This window comes from Trichoderma evansii (genome assembly GCF_050947405.1).
Source record: "Trichoderma evansii strain SZMC 28006 chromosome Unknown GGI43scaffold_13, whole genome shotgun sequence".
Taxonomy (NCBI): Eukaryota; Fungi; Ascomycota; class Sordariomycetes; order Hypocreales; family Hypocreaceae; genus Trichoderma; species Trichoderma evansii.
This window is the reverse complement of record NW_028145193.1, coordinates 1,000,280-1,015,837: the sequence shown is the minus strand read 5'-3', so window position 1 is coordinate 1,015,837 and position 15,558 is coordinate 1,000,280. Positions and strand designations below refer to the sequence as shown.

The following is a 15,558-nucleotide window of genomic DNA, read 5'->3' as shown; positions in this document are numbered from 1 at the left end:
TACCTCTACTACCTCTACTACCTCTACTACCTCTACTACCTCTACTACCTCTACTACCTCTACTACCTCTACTACCTCTACTACCTCTACTACCTATTTTTAAGCGTTGAATATTTCTTAAATGTATATATGAGTGGACTGATGGGGTTACTAAGTTACGGCTGGGTGCTGGGTAATAAAAGTGGAACGTTGAAAACAATTCCTTAAATAAACAATGAGGAGTGAAATTTACTTGTTTGTAGTGCTGAATTTTGCTCTACGTGGATTGCTTGGTGTTTTGGGTTGACGATTGAGCAACTGTGAATTGGATACATTACGAATAAAGACGCTATCTCAATGTGATGGATCATGTATGTGCTTCTCAATAAGCTTGACTACTATTACGTTTAGGGCTGAACACTGTTTAAAATGCGGATAAGAGAAGCTATTGAAGTTGTATTTGCTATAATTGCACCATTCGAGCTTCTTTAGTTTCGGGGATTCATATGGCAAACGTCCCATGTAAGTCGCCAATAGCGCCCAGCAAGCCGTGCTCGGCGCCATGGTGCCATTTTAACAGCCACTAGTTTTGGCTGGTACGAGATGTTGCCAGTTTAGTTCCCCATTGAGCAAGCCCGTGGGCTGCAAAAGTCCTCTATAGCGCGTGGAGAACTCCGTTTAGTGCCACCATCTCCACGTTCTTCACATGGGGATGTGTGCAGGGAACCATCTGAATTGCATAATGTTGACTTGATGTTATAATTATCATCATTATTTTTGAACATGAGAATATTGCTGTCTTAAGAATAAACAAAATACAGGCAGTCAAAGACTCTGCAAAATCCCAGATGCAACCTCGTGTATAGATGCCAAAACAGGCAACACAAAAACTAAACACCCACTGTGGAGAGCTGAACCGCTACACATAAAAATTGGGTGAGCCAGGGGCCCGATTGCGATATCAGTGCTAAGACCACTGCACTAGGCCGCGTGTGGTGAGGGGAAAAAGATAACGAGCTTGGAAGCTTGCCTTCCGTTTTCTTAATTAATTAACAGCACTATGTACCGTTGTAGCAGTAAGACCTTGTTAGTGCCGAGGTGCTTACGGGCTGTTGATTTTTTTCTTTCCTTTTAGGATGTGGGAGACGAACTCTCTTCTCTTCTTTTTCATGAGTTGGATGCAGTAGAAGATTGTCTCTGTGTGAGACATACTGACGAAGAGGAGGCCCGTGTGTGTAACTTGACTTACATGCAGTTGGTAAAGCAGAGCTGAGGATTTTGGGAATCCCTCTCTTTATCTTGCTTCAACTACTTTGCACGACTCAAGCTGAGTAGAAAAGAAGCTTGAAGCAGCTGCTGAAGACATACTACGAAGCAACTGAAGAATAACAAGAGCCACCAACCTCACCAGGGTATGACGAGTGGAAATCGAGCATCTGCTTCCAAAGCTTCAACACCAAACGAAATGTCGCCACTCATCAACCGATCTGAAGGAGGAGGAGAAGGAGGAGGCTACAACACAGCATCAAACTACACCTACGGCAAAGACAATGCAGATATTAAAATCACATCTTCGCCTGTTCAAGGCATCGACATCGAGCAGCAAGCCTCGAACCCCCTCATGGACGACCCCGTAAAGGACTTTGGCGATCTCGACGGCGACCTCGTCACCGCAACCGAAGAGCGCGATCTCAAGCGCGGCCTCAAGGAGCGCCACTTGACAATGCTGGGTATTGCTGGCGCTATTGGCACAGGATTGTTCTTGGGTCTTGGTAGTGCTGTTCAGACAGGAGGACCTTTGGGAGCGCTGCTAGGTTATGGAACCGTTGGAATGGTGGTTAGTGCTGTGCAGTTTGCGCTGGGAGAGGTTTCGGCGCTGCTGCCTGTGACGGGATCGTTTGTGAGACATGCCGAGGTGTTGGTTGATCCGGCGCTGGGATTTGCGGTTGGTTGGAATCTGGTGTATGGAAATCTGCTGTCGATTCCGAGCGAGATTACGGCTATTTGCGTCTTGTTTCAGTACTGGTTGCCAGATCTCAACCCAAGCGTGTGGATCATCATCTTTATTATTCTTACGGCCATCGTGGGCTTCTCCGGCATTCGCTGGTTCGGCGAGGTCGAGGCCTTTTTCGCAACACTCAAGATCCTCATGGTGGTGTTCCTCATCATCTTCGGCCTGGTCATCGACCTCGGCGGCATCCCAGGCGTCAAGCCAACCTACTTTCACTTCTGGAAGGACCCAGGCCCCTTTGTCGAGTACATTGCAACGGGCAACTGGGGAAAGTTTCTGGGCTACTGGAGCGTTATGACGGGCGCAGTCTTTTCCTTTGCGGGCGTGGAGTCGCTGGCCATGGCCGGTGCCGAGACGGCGAATCCCCGCAAGGCGATTCCGAAAGCTTGTCGCAACGTCTTTATTCGAATCATCCTCTTCTACATGCTGGCCATTCTGATTGTCGGCATGATTGTCAGCTCTGACGATGACAGACTCAACGACGAATCCGGCACCGCTGCGCAAAGCCCCTTCGTCATTGCCGTTTCAGCTGCCGGATATCCAGCCGTGCCATCAGTCATCAACGCCATCGTCATCACGTCAGCCTGGTCATCGTCAAATCAGGCTTTGCTCTCTGGAACCCGAGTGCTGTACGGTCTGGCGCTGAAGAGACAGGCTCCGAGAATATTTCTGCGCACGACGTCGTGGGGAGTTCCGTACGTGGCCACTGCGTTGTACATTTTGTTCTCGTTCCTGGCGTTTATGAGCCTGAGCAATGGCGCTTTGACGGCGTTTTACTGGCTGATGGACTTGGTGGGCGCGGGTGTCTTGGTGAGCTGGATTTGCATTGTGCTGAACCATGTGCGGTTGAGGATGGCGTTGAAGGTGCAGGGGATTCCGTATACGCGGCTGCCGTGGCATAATAGCTGGACATGTAAGTGTTTCCATCCAATATCTGAATTACATCTATACGGCAGTACTAACGGAATGATTCCATCACAGTGTACAGCTCGTGGGCTGCGCTCTTCATGTGCAGCATCATCCTGCTTACCAACGGCTTCTATGTCTTTACAGAGGGCAACTGGAGCGCCAGTGGCTTCGTGTCTGCGTACTTGTGAGTTTTCTACTTCTTACCCTACTTCTTCTATAGTAGCTAATATTGGTTATAAAAAGGGACATTCCGCTTGTGCTTGTAGCATACCTCTCATGGAAATTCTTCAAAAAGACAAAGCTTGTCTCCCTCAAGGAGATTCCTCTCGAGGAGGCGCTAATGCAGGCTGAATTAAAGGATCCGCTGGATAACAAGTCATGATTTTGTTTATTTGTTTTCATCTAGATATGTTGATACCATAATGTGCATACAGGTAGAGAAAGTGTGACGGTTCAACATGAAGCGAGCGTCATTCAGATATATGCTTTCAAACGAATAACATTACAATATATATGTCTATATTCCCTCTCGTGACCATTTTTTGGTATCTCGTCTTAATATTCTAGTGTATCCAGGCGTTCAATCGTCATATTGCATCATCTCGTCCTCTCCCATCGTCCTCAGCGTATTCTCCAGCACCTGTCTGCATCGCTCCCTATACTCTAGGGCCAACCGTTGATTCGGTGACAGCAGTTCCACGTCCTCTCCCACAACCTCCATGTCAGTCTCATTCAATCTTTCCAACTCTTGCAGTACCTTGTGCTGGATAATGGCCACGGTCTGTTCCAGGTACTCCTGACACTCGTCGTTGACGTGGCCGGAAAAGAATCTCTCTTGGCGCTGCCTCACTGCCTCCTCTTCCGTTGGGAAGGTGTTGGAGTTGAGAGGAATGAGCTTGATGAGCGGTATGGACGAGTGCTGAAGGAGCGTCATGAGGATATCCCAGACCATGTCGTGCTGCACATGCTTAAAGGCTCCGAGGAGTCCAAGCGCCGGAGGGTTGATGAGAAGAGCCTGTTTGGAGACGGCCAACAAGGACGACGGATCAAATATAGGCCGTAGAGAGATGAGATACTCCTCAGGCACGCTGCTGCCGGATTGAGGGTTTGCAGGCGAAGGAGCTGAAGGGGCAGTGCGTTTTCGAACGTGGATATAGTCGTTGTGCAGCTCGTCTGTGACGGGGAGCATGAAGCCGTATCCCAAGAGCAGCTCAGCATTGGTTTTGGGGCTGTAGTTGTTGAAGATTTGCTGTCCCGGCTTGTGCTCCCTTCCAACCTTGAGTTGACACGCAGCCCCTGAATTTTTATCCTTTGCGTTATCCGCAGCCGCAAGCTCCCATTTCACGTCTACCGTCATGTCATGGTTTCCAATGTCAAATAGCGGAAGTAGCACCGAAAAGTCGTCGACCGATACGTCTTCCGGAAGGGAATGCTGCTGTTCCTCTGACATCACAAGTGAGGCTCTGAAAGAGCGACTTGAAAAGATGCAGTAAGCCCAGTTGTACAGCTCCTTTGTCAAAAGTTCGCTAAAATCGTCCTCGGCATCCTTTTGCGATGCGAGCAACTGGGCCTTGGCATCCCGAAACTCTCTCTTCAGATCATTGCGAATCTTATCCAGTCCAATCTCTACGTTTGTGCCCTCTAGCAATTCCGCCTCTTCCTCTGGCCAGAATGGCGGTAGCGCCCAGTCGTCCACGTCTTCCGGCTGCGGTAGTGCCTGGATATAGGGGAACCAGAAGGACTCTTCGCCCCTGAGCAGCTCCTTGATGAGAAACAGCCGTCCAATCACATGAGGCTTCGTTTTTGAGATGAAATCCTTGGGGAAGGCGGGAGTTGGCTGAAGGGCGTTGAGATAGGAGAGGGAGAGATTCGTCGGTAAGCTGACGATGGGCTCGTAGGGCGAGATGGACGATTGTGAGGATGGCTTGACGCGAAACGAGAGGCCGGTTTCAGGGTCGTCATAGACTTCGGCTGAGGGATGCAGAGTTGCGCGGTGAGAAGCTGCCCAGTCCAGGAGGATGGAGATGCGGTCCTGGATAGAGTCCATGGCGGCGATGAAGGCGTGAGATGCGATGAGGTGAGATGAGATGAGTCGAAATGAATGAAAGTGTCCTGTCCTCTACGAGGTGACTGAGAGATTCATTCGCCACTCGCACAATCACCAGCCAGCAACGAAGGGCCTCATGAAATGAAGCAGCTACAATATGAAGCGCACAAACAAAAAGAAATCGATGAAGCGAATCTCTATATTGCAGAGCCACGTGAAAGAATCGCTAAGCACTCGTTCTCATATTTTCGGGGAAAAGTGTCGCCTTGAAAAAATCCCCCGCACTAAGAAAATTGTCCTGCCGTGTTAGTGCATCGCGTCCCTTTTTGGCAGAGTGCGCCGAGGTTTAGCAGCCACTAATGGCGCCATGTTTGTTTCAGTGAAGCTTCATTGCAAGCTTGTATTGACGAGAGGATTCTTGTGTGTAAAAACAACTCGGTTTTCAAGTGATGGGTGTATTTGTGAATCTATCTGCCTTGGGGAATCTCACTGCTATATATGTGTGCTGCTAGCTGTAATGTGACACATGTCTGAGATGGTTCGCATGAAACCCGCTTAAGAGATGCATGCCAATTAATATATTTGGTCTCACTCAGCGTTATAATTAAAAACTGGCCGGACGCGAGTATTTCGTACAGTAGCAGCAGCATCAATTTCAGCTCAAACACCATCCGCTGTTGGTTCCCGCCCCAGTTGTTCAGCCTACGCCTCGTATTATTCACAACTACAGTAATAGGGAGCATGCCGTAATTCCTTTATTTTATTTCCGAATTATCCCCCCACGACAAATCACTAGCTCGCTCCGACTTAATCTGCTCACCGCCAAGCCCAATCTGGGACCCACGCAACATAATATGGACGACTAATGCTCACACGAATTCGACATGAGCAGGGAGAGAGAACGAAATGTACATGTTAGGTAAATCTCGGAAGACAAGGCCGGCTGAAGGTTGGCACACCCTTTCGGGAAAGTTTCTTGATACTGTACAAGGATTATCTGAAAAATTCTGTGGGCAATTCCTTCAAGGACATTGCAAGGACTAGGTAACCTGAGAATACTAGAAGTATTGCTGTAGCTTGCAGCGTTCCAACTCATTGGACTTGATTCATCATATTGATCGACTAGTGTCTCATCTGGCTGTCGATATAGCATGAATATGACTTGAGAGGGCAACGCATCAAAATGTGTGATGTACTTGAGCTGCTGGGTATCCGATTGAGCCAGCTTAAACACCGAACTCTTGGGTCATTTTCGGATATTATACATATATCAAGATCTCAGCGCCGATTTGTTTCAGATGTACGTATTAATTACATTTAGCTTTTCTCTCATTTAGCTTTTCTCATTTATATGTTAATATATTAAATGATACATCATTAAACGAGGTTTTCATGTTATTCTACTTGACTATAAATAATATTATATAATAAAAGGTTAATACAGACTTATTTATTAATATAATATGACGCAAGATAAAATGTTTATTCATTTTATAATAAAATATGTAAAAATCAGAACCAGACAATTTATATTAAATAAAACAACTAGTATAATATTTTCAATAGCCCTTTTCAGTCAGTAGTACGGAGATTTTTCGCTAATTTATAAATATACCAATTGCAGCCTAGTTATTAAATAAAAAATAGCGCTAAAATAATTAGCCTTAATTCTTGGCCATCTTGCTCATATGGCCCACTACTGACTTGGCAATACGCAATGCAACTCTAGCACAGTGAGAGTAAAGTATCAGTAGATGACAGTCCAAGAAGAATAGTCTACAAGTAATAGATCAATTACAATAGGAAGAGAACTTTACAAAGGCATAAGTGATACTAGATCAAAGTAAAAAGGCATATACACATAGAAATGCATAGAGATACAAGGATAAGTGGTATATAAGACGTTGTATATGAAGCAGACCACTCTGCGATAGTATCTGATGTACTTGTTAAATCTACTAAGCCGTTGATTATAAATACACGTATTAGTATATCAAGTGGCGTTAGGTCGAGACCTTTTTACTACCTAACAGACTACTCCCCATCAAGCCTAGCAATTGCCTGATACGCAATGTCAAAGTGTTCCGGATCCCGGCACCAACAGCTCCAGATAAAGCCAGATTAAGCATGTGAACAAGCAGACGGCTAAGCGTTAATTGCCGAATTGGAGGCATGAGAAAGTTTCTCTGTCTATGATTCGTGTTAATCCCCTCTTCCGATCGGGAGTACGGCTGGACATGGAATGGAATTGCGAGATACAGAAGGAAGATGACGGTGTAAGACAAATCCAACTTTTCGGTGTTGGATAGAGTCCCACGAAAATCCATCGCCGTTTTCAAAACAGAAAACGAAGAAAAGAAACGAAAAACACAAGGCTGCAATGAGAGTGGAAATAACACTGATGAGCCCTAACTCCCTCACTACGAGTGTCGACAGGAAATAGGAAGGGGAATATCGGGATATTTCGTGCAACTATTCCGTTGATCCTCGCTCCACAAATCAACCGTACTTTAGTTTTCATCTACTGCCGGAGTTTGTACTAGCAGCATTGAGCGTGGCCAATGGGTCCGCGGTGGCTTGGTTTAGCTTGGAAAACCAACGCCCTAATTTTAAGTCTCAGATACGCTCGCCTTGGCCAGATAGAAGGACGACGAAACAATAGAGAGTGATAAAAACGGCAAAAGACGAAACAGGAATTACAAAAATCTCACGATGCAACCTCATATCAGATCGCTGCCGAAAGGAACTCTCAGATTGACACTTGCCTCCTTCAGCTCTTATTCCATGCTGCTAGTACCTTGCCAAGGTAGATGGGACGGAACAAGGTGCCTGTAAAACTGCCACTAGTAAGACAACGTGCAGATGCATCTATACCCGCCTTTACAAAAAGAGTCAGCCCCCAACAAACAACCAACAGCCAATTATTCCACCACCAACAAGATAAAAAATTAATAAAATAAATAAATCATGCTAATGCCAAGCACCACGCCATAAATACAGTCAAATATACAAAACCAACAAGCCCACCTCTTTCCCCCCTTGTCCAAAAACTTCCATTAACAGCTTAGACAAAACCTGCAACCGGTCAGCTCAAAGAATGCAACCCGCCCTCGAAGAAGGCCTAGCCTCCCGCAAAACATCCCTGGTTCGGAAATACAGCTCTTTTGCATATAACATTTTTGAGCCGTTACAGGGGGTTCTTACTAATTCCGACGAGAGGAACGTCTTTTTTAGAGATGCCGAGAGAAAAAAAAAAGATGCGTATTCGGGAGCTGAGCTGGTTTGACGCACGTTGTGTAGCATTTCATTTTTTTTTTTTTTTTGTGACATTTGGTTAATAAAAGGGACGTGCCGCTGTCCGAAAGATTCATGATTTTCGAAAGGAAAGACTGGACTCTTGTTTCACGCCTTGGCATTGGAGCGAGTGTTGCTCTCAATATATTGTATATAAGACATATATATACTTGACAATCGCAGTCAATATTTTTTCAATTAGCTTTCTCTTTTAGAGCAGCTGCTCCCTCATATATATACCACACATACACACTCTATATACAAACGCAGAGTATATAGTATAAGTGGTATATCAAGACTCAACTCAGGAGAACTCCTCCTCCTCCTCTTCCTCCTCCTCATCCCGACATCCTCATCCCGACATCCTCAGCACAAACACCACCCATCATGATGGACGAAAAAGAAACCGCCATCACTGCCCCCTCCTCCTCCATCATGGGCCTCGAAACCCCCTCCTCCGAAAAAGAAACCGCCGTCGCAACAACCTCCGACGAAGAATCCGCCCAGCCCTCAACGCCTCCCCCCTCAAAGCCCGTCCGCTCCATCACCGGCATGCGCTGGCTGCTTGTCTGCTTCGCCCTCTACGTCGGCACCTTCATCTACGGCCTCGACACCACCATCGCCGCCGACGTCCAGGGCGCCGTCGTTGAGAAATTCGGCCACGTCGAGCAGCTCGCCTGGATCGGCGCCGGCTTTCCCTTGGGTTCGGTCGTCGTCATCACCCTCTGGGGCAAATTATATGGCACCTTCAACATGAAGTGGAACTTTGCCGTTGCCATGGTGCTCTTCCAGATTGGATCTGCGCTGTGCGGTGCTGCTCCTACCATGACGGCCCTGATTGTCGGCCGAGTCATTGCGGGTTCTGGCGGCGCAGGCATCTTCATGGGCACACTGCAGTACTTTACTGCTCTGTCACTGCCCAAGGAGCGAGGCACGTACCTCTCCGGTACGGCCTTTTGGTGGGGAATCGGCGCCGTGCTGGGGCCCCTCGTCGGCGGTGGCTTCACCCAGTCCAGTGCGACTTGGCGATGGGCCTTTTACATCAACCTCGTGCTGGGCGCTGCCTTTGCCCCTGTCTATGTCTTTTGCCTGCCGGATGTTCATCCCGTCGTGGGCAAGACCGTCATGGAGCGCATCAAGACGTTTGACTACCTGGGCCTGTTGCTGGGTGCTGCGGCGTGGGTGACTTACACGATGGGCTTCACCATGGCGGGTGGCCAGTGGCCCTGGAATGATGGCCGCACCATTGCCACGCTGGTGGTGTTTGGTGTCCTCACTGTTCTGTATCTCTCGCAGCAGAACTTTTGCTGGTTCACGACCCCTGAGAACCGATCGCTGCCCGTCCATCTCTTCCGGTCTCGCACCCAGATTCTGCTCGCCCTCTCCACGCTGTCGTGCATCGCCTCGCTCTTCGTCATCACCTATTTCATCCCCATCTACTTCCAGTTCGTCCACGGAGACTCTGCCGTCGATGCTGCTGTACGTCTGTTGCCCTTTGTCATCATTACCGTCAGCTTCAATCTCGCGTCTGGGCATTTCCTCTCCAGAATCCAGTACTACATGCCCATGTATGTGATTTCCGGCGTCATCGTCTCTCTCGGCTCGGCTCTCCTCACAGCTTACCTCGACCCCTCAACGCCCACGAGCTACATCTATGGCTTCACCGTCCTCACCGGTGCGGGAACTGGTCTGACTATCCAGATTGGTTTTGCCGTTGCCTCTCTCAAGTGCGACCCCAAGGACCAGGGCAACGCCCTTTCTATCCAGAACATTTTCCAGGTCGGCGGTCAGGCTGTTTGGCTTGTCATTGCTGGCCAAGTCTTCCAATCCACCGCCATCAAGAACCTGACAAAAGTGCTCGCCGGCACAGACTTCACGCAAGCTGACATCCAGGCTGCCATTGCCGGGGCCCAGAGTGTCATCTTTGAGGAGATTACTGGCGATCTCCGAGCGCAGGCCATTTTGGCAATCACAAAAGCCATGCAACGGACTTTTATCCTTGTCTGTGCCGGAGGCGGTGGCATGATAGTGACCGGTCTGTTGATGAAGCGCGAGAAGCTGTTTGGCGAGATTATCGTCACAGGTGCCTAAAAAGGAGGAGTAGCGATGGAAAAAGAAAAAGAAAGGGGTTATAAGCAGTAGAGGAAATTGTATGAATGGTATTAAAGGCGTAAATGATGTATAGACAAGATGGCAATCTCCCTTATTTAGCCTACTTTATGTTATAATAGACAGGAAGGAAGAATATGTTTTTGTGGTTTGGATCTGAAATAAATATGAATAATCTCTTTTCCATTATCTTACCAGATGTAATTAGACTAAAGTATCAGCATAGCGCCCAGAAGCTCCCAATAAACACCCAAACGCATTACCTATATGCATATATCATTTTAAAACCTCATGTGAAGCACGGCGTTACTCGATTCCGCCCAATTATCATCTCATAGAGCGTAAACGGCTGTATCGGTACCTCTCGAAGGTCTCGCTGAGTCCACGCATCCGGCACCATCCTCTTCACAAGGTTCATAGATCCCAGGGGTCGACGCTTCACAGAGTTTTCCAATACTTTTAGCATACGCGTGCGGTGCTCCTCTGTCCGAGATTCAAGCCCAATGATGAATAGGGGCCAGGGCCGATCGCAGTATTCAATCTCGTTGAGAATCTTGAATGCCATATCCATGGCGTTGGCAAGACATTTTGAGTTTTCGGGTTCGCCTTTGGCCATGCGAAGGAGATAGATGATGGCGCCTAGGCGGAATAGCTCGGCGGTTTGGGTTTCCTGTGATACTTCCTTGGTATCGCTTTGTAATACGGCGGCTTGCCGCTGCTCTAGATACTTTAGGCGGATTTCCAATGACCGCACTGTCTTGAGGTGCGATTCGGATAGATAGTCGGGGTGTCCAGGCTCGTGAACATTGTCGACCACTTGGCATAAAAGATCTAACAGTTCCAAAGAGCAGCCAAGGATCGGTACAATCTTAATCACGTAAGTTAGCAACACGCCCCCACTCTCATCGAGACAACACTTACAGTCTGCCTCTCAGGCGAAAACACCGCCTTGGAAAGAACCTTTCTCTGTCCCGCCAGATGAATCTGATCATGATTCCTTTTCCTCCAGTGCCGAATACTAAACTTGTACATGGCGTCGTGATAAAAGATCCAATCAATAATCATTGCCTCGTCTCCAAAATAGGTATCATGTTGCTTGGTAATCATATTTGCAAGCCTCTTTGTGCCGCAGAAGAAGATTGCCCAGTTGAGATCCGAAGTATCAAAGTTCATTGTCTAATCCTGATGATTAATGATTTGCTTAGATAATATTTCTGCAGAATTTAACAAACCTCGTATATGTTTAGCAGCATACTCGCCGCCATCATCTGCATACACTCCGCGGGCGACGCCGTCTCAATGGCCGTCTGAAGAGCGCGTATCGCCGCCATCTGATGCATCACCGCCGCCTTCTCCATGGACAGGTGCTGATATGAGAGGGCACTGATGGCATACCTTGAGGCCAGCGATGGCAAGCTGTCGTCCTGAAATGCCATCCTGACCAGCAAGCCGTATAGTTCGTCGTTGCGATTGCTGGACGACAATATCCGTGCAACGGGGCTCCAGGCTGCCATCACATATTAGCACAAGCCCTTTACAAAACGATTGAATGTTTTCTTGTCTGCAACTTACTATTTGTAGCAAGAAAGGGATCCAGCTTGGCCATGTTAAAGTTTGGCTGCCTTACACACCAGCGCTCGCCCACCATGGACCTTTCATATCGAGCCAATGCTTCTAAATCGAACCAATTCATTAGCCAATCGACAAATCGTCAAATTCCAAAGCTCCAAGGATGTCCTCAATACCATTTTCCTGCGACGCCCTCACATCCTCGCTCGTCGCATGAATAAAAATCGCCTCCTTAGACCGCACAGGAATGATAAAGTGCTTCTTATGCAGCGACGCGCTGCGTCGCTCATCGCCCTGACGCGGCCACGACAGCTTCAACCCGTAGCCCAGACATTTTCGGCCCTTCTTGACGCAATTGTTGCAGTGCGGCTGAGTCTTGTCACATGCAATCTTCTGTTCTGTGAATGCCAATTGCTAGCAGTCAGCGGCTGAGTCGGAGATGGAAAAAGGAGGGGGCTGCTATGTAAGCTTATAGGGAGCTTTCAAGAGGAAGTCCTACGACGACAGTTCCAGCAGCGCTTCTGCGTTTGAGTCATAGAGAAGTTAGACGAGAAATTAGGCCGTGTCGATTGCGGTTGCGAAGAGGGTTTATCCAGATACAGACAGGTTGTTGCGAGCCCTGTAACTAAGTAGTTGCAGACAATTTGCCTGATGACAAATGAAGTGAAAAAGAGGTAATGCTTTGCCAGCAGCTTAAAAGAGCAATGGAGTCCGGGAGCATTAAACTATAGAAAATCTGGGGACAAATTATGTCAGCGCTGCCCAGCCTGACTCGGCAATTATTAGAGCCTGCTTTTATAATACATAATACATATTGACGTAATTGAAAGCAGCCATCAGCTGCCCGATTACTATTGCATTGTTCTTGGGCAATGCTTTGTCGCCTATTGGCGGCTTCGTAACTGTAAGTCTCTCACGGCCCAGTTGACTCTTTTCCGTCTTGATAGCATGTATACAGTTTAGAAAAACACCCGTCAGATCCCAAACATCCTTCTATTTGGTATATGTACGTCCATATGCGCTTTGACAACACTAACACCAACACCAAGCATACAGCCGTCATCTTGACTTATTAATGAAATTCTGCTTCCACTCGTCCATATCTCACACCATCCACCTTAAGCTCAAATCCCAAACCCGCACTATCCACAATCATCTCCAGCGTGAAATCGAGATTGTCGAATTCCACGCCTCTAGTCGTGGTTAATCTTGTAAATAAGCTCCTCGGCACCGCGTTCAGGTCCGTTGTTAATGTGCACACGTTGACCAGTTCCCTCGTGTATGCTGCAGGAGGGTCATCAGCATCGCACGCAATCAGGTCGTCTGTAACGATGAGCGACTGGCCGGGACGAAAGTTGCGAGTATAATGAAACGCAATTGGAGATAGAGGAGAGAGCGATTCACCCTATATCGAATTGGTTAGATAAAAAGGACTCTAAACAGAAACACCCAAGACGTACCTTGGCAATATGCCACTGCATCCGATCTGATACCATCCACCGCTCCCACAGCGGTGACCAGTATCGCTCGCTCACAGAGTGCTTTTCCTCATCATATACCGTCGCAAAAGACGTTCCATAGTGCATCCTAGATTTTCTAGAAATGACCATGTTGCCCTCAAGGCCTCTCAGTACTGCTCCACGCACAACGGCTGTCCAGGCATACACTGGCTGCATCACCTCGATGGATCCGGGATCCTGCGAAGAATTTGCATTCGCATGTGTTGGCCGCTCGCTGTACGGAGGCGGTGCGGCGCTTGAGAAATGTGACTTGAGCCGTCGGTAGAGATAGTCGCTCTGGCCGAAACCACCTACTAATACAATGCCGGAGACGATGCCTCCTTTGGCACGGAGGCCTTCTACTTGGCCTTGTACCAGATCGCATACCTCTTTGACGACGGGCTCAAAGATGTCCTTGATCTGCTCGGCGCTCATGACCATGAATCCCGAGTCAAGTCCTGCTTCCTCATCATCTGGAAGGCCAGGGAAACTGGAAAAGTAGGTTAGCAAATAATCCCATAAAGAATCATGGTGTGCATGTGAGAAACATACGGAACATTAATCTCCTGATGTTCATCCTCGTTAAAGTTGCGCTTGACAAACTCTTCAAAGTACCGCAAGCCCATCTGCCATGTCTTGCCCTTTTTCGTCTTCATCTCATCAAAACGAGCCTGACCCAGCCTAGTCCGGACATGCTCCTCAAATCTGTAATTCAAGAACGCACTTCCACACAGCCCTCCTGTTCCCACGGCAGATTCCTCGACTCTCAAGGGTTTCAGGGATATTATTTTGTACGCAATTAAGCTAGAATTAGTTAGCTCCCAGGTCACTTATAACGATTGCAACAGAGGACAAATGTAATACTCACTCTACAGTTCCACCACCCGCGTCACAAACGATGAAATTATCACCAATGTTCAAGTGGTTAGGCTGAATCGCCTTGAGCGTATAAACAGCCGCCGCTTCAGGCTCACTAATCATCTGAATCTCAGACCGGCTGCCCATACCCGCCCGCTCAGCCGCCTGCAGCGTCGTATTCTTCGCCGCATCGCTCCAGACGGCGGGACAAGTCAGCACAAACTCGACCTTTGTCGAGGCCATAAAAGACTCTCCATAACGCCGCGTCAGGGTATCCATGGTGTGTCGGTAAATCTGAGTAAGGTAGTCGCTGACTGCATCCACGACATTCTTGTTAAACTTCTTAAGCTGTGCCGCCGTGTCCAGTGGGCTGACATAAAAGGGGAGCTTTTGAGAGCGATCAAGAAACAGCTTGATGCATCGCAGCCTGGACTCGTCTGGCTTGAACTGGAAACCCCATTTTACAGTGGGCTCAGCGCCAGTTGTGTCGCCAGCAGGAAAGCTGTATGCAATCTCCGTGGGAACTTTGTCCGAGGTGATTCCATTGCCGCCTGGCCATGTCTTGATGATTTCAACGTCATCAGGCGTTGATGTGTATACTGCAGCGACACTGAGACAATGTTAGCATACGGATTCACCACATTCTCATCTCATCTCATCTCATCTCATCTCATCTTCATCTCATTTCCTCCCCTCAAACCAGATAACAGAAGAGGACGTCTACTCACCCTGAAAATGTCGTTCCAAAGTCCACTCCCACAATCAACCGATCAGTCATCGGCGGCTGCTCCCTCACCGGCTCCCTCACCGGCCCATTGATCGCCTCCGTAGAGCTCGGCGGCGTATAACTGGTAAAGTAACTTCTGCTCTCCTGATTCCGCCGACTCGGCGTCGACCGCACCGGTAAACTGAGGTTCTGCATCTCTCTTCAATGACGGCTCCAAAACGCCGCAATATCCACTCGGGTATTTTTCAATCCTCAATGAACACAACCAGAACTCATTCCAGGCGTCTGGCCCCCTCTCCTCTCTCACTCTCCAACCCTTCCTCCGTCTCTTGCGTTGTTGTACAAGAGAGAGACCACGCTCAGATAGCTGCCCAAATGAGAAGTAAAAAATAGTAATGAAATCCGCTGATGAGAAAATGTCCAATGGTCGCCAAGAAAAATGTCCCAAGGGGTGAGTTGAAACGCCAGTCCGTGGATTCGCACAAACTTTGGTCTATTCCCGTCTTATCTTACCGCTAATTCACTGACAAGCCCGGGCAGAAATATCGCTGTCGCT

At 48.1% G+C, this 15,558-nt stretch overlaps 5 protein-coding genes across 5 annotated transcripts; 2 read left to right on the top strand and 3 right to left on the bottom strand.

Moving 5' to 3' along the window:
• Positions 1–919: 919 nt before the first annotated feature.
• Positions 920–3,380, top strand: GGI43DRAFT_84444 (amino acid permease/ SLC12A domain-containing protein). Its single transcript, XM_083210392.1, has 3 exons — positions 920–2,903; positions 2,972–3,083; positions 3,143–3,380. Exons 1-3 carry the CDS (start codon positions 1,394–1,396, stop codon positions 3,279–3,281), a joined length of 1,761 nt encoding a protein of 586 aa, XP_083059673.1. The 5' UTR covers positions 920–1,393; the 3' UTR covers positions 3,282–3,380.
• On the bottom strand, positions 3,381–5,124 carry GGI43DRAFT_84445 (uncharacterized protein). The gene has a single exon (XM_083210393.1). It carries the CDS (start codon positions 4,944–4,946, stop codon positions 3,480–3,482), a length of 1,467 nt encoding a protein of 488 aa, XP_083059672.1. The 5' UTR covers positions 4,947–5,124; the 3' UTR covers positions 3,381–3,479.
• Positions 5,125–8,222: 3,098 nt separating this feature from the next.
• GGI43DRAFT_408398 (MFS general substrate transporter) lies at positions 8,223–10,504 on the top strand. Its single transcript, XM_083206354.1, has one exon. It carries the CDS (start codon positions 8,628–8,630, stop codon positions 10,329–10,331), a length of 1,704 nt encoding a protein of 567 aa, XP_083059671.1. The 5' UTR covers positions 8,223–8,627; the 3' UTR covers positions 10,332–10,504.
• On the bottom strand, positions 10,485–12,886 carry GGI43DRAFT_84382 (Zn(II)2Cys6 transcription factor). Its single transcript, XM_083210390.1, has 6 exons — positions 12,418–12,886; positions 12,095–12,316; positions 11,922–12,020; positions 11,582–11,856; positions 11,271–11,525; positions 10,485–11,217 (listed from the first exon to the last, which is right to left on the bottom strand). The coding sequence occupies exons 1-6, from the start codon at positions 12,452–12,454 to the stop codon at positions 10,639–10,641; spliced, it is 1,467 nt and encodes a 488-aa protein (XP_083059670.1). The 5' UTR covers positions 12,455–12,886; the 3' UTR covers positions 10,485–10,638.
• GGI43DRAFT_84320 (Hsp70 family protein) lies at positions 12,723–15,468 on the bottom strand. The gene is made up of 5 exons (XM_083210389.1): positions 15,004–15,468; positions 14,286–14,885; positions 13,970–14,221; positions 13,379–13,907; positions 12,723–13,323 (listed from the first exon to the last, which is right to left on the bottom strand). Exons 1-5 carry the CDS (start codon positions 15,195–15,197, stop codon positions 12,991–12,993), a joined length of 1,908 nt encoding a protein of 635 aa, XP_083059669.1. The 5' UTR covers positions 15,198–15,468; the 3' UTR covers positions 12,723–12,990.
• Between the last annotated feature and the right edge of the window lie 90 nt (positions 15,469–15,558).

Coding starts and splice junctions, on each gene's coding strand:
- GGI43DRAFT_84445 (XM_083210393.1), bottom strand. CDS start 4,946: ATGGACTCTATCCAGGACCGCATCTCCATCCTCCTGGACTGGGCAGCT.
- GGI43DRAFT_408398 (XM_083206354.1), top strand. CDS start 8,628: ATGATGGACGAAAAAGAAACCGCCATCACTGCCCCCTCCTCCTCCATC.
- GGI43DRAFT_84444 (XM_083210392.1), top strand. CDS start 1,394: ATGACGAGTGGAAATCGAGCATCTGCTTCCAAAGCTTCAACACCAAAC. Junction 2,904..2,971: donor GTGGCATAATAGCTGGACAT/GTAAGTGTTTCC, acceptor ATTCCATCACAG/TGTACAGCTCGTGGGCTGCG. Junction 3,084..3,142: donor GGCTTCGTGTCTGCGTACTT/GTGAGTTTTCTA, acceptor GGTTATAAAAAG/GGACATTCCGCTTGTGCTTG.
- GGI43DRAFT_84382 (XM_083210390.1), bottom strand. CDS start 12,454: ATGACTCAAACGCAGAAGCGCTGCTGGAACTGTCGTC. Junction 11,526..11,581: donor TGCTGCTAAACATATACGAG/GTTTGTTAAATT, acceptor CATCAGGATTAG/ACAATGAACTTTGATACTTC. Junction 11,218..11,270: donor TTTCGCCTGAGAGGCAGACT/GTAAGTGTTGTC, acceptor TACGTGATTAAG/ATTGTACCGATCCTTGGCTG.
- GGI43DRAFT_84320 (XM_083210389.1), bottom strand. CDS start 15,197: ATGCAGAACCTCAGTTTACCGGTGCGGTCGACGCCGAGTCGGCGGAAT. Junction 13,908..13,969: donor CATCAGGAGATTAATGTTCC/GTATGTTTCTCA, acceptor CTACTTTTCCAG/TTTCCCTGGCCTTCCAGATG. Junction 13,324..13,378: donor TGCAGTGGCATATTGCCAAG/GTACGTCTTGGG, acceptor AATTCGATATAG/GGTGAATCGCTCTCTCCTCT.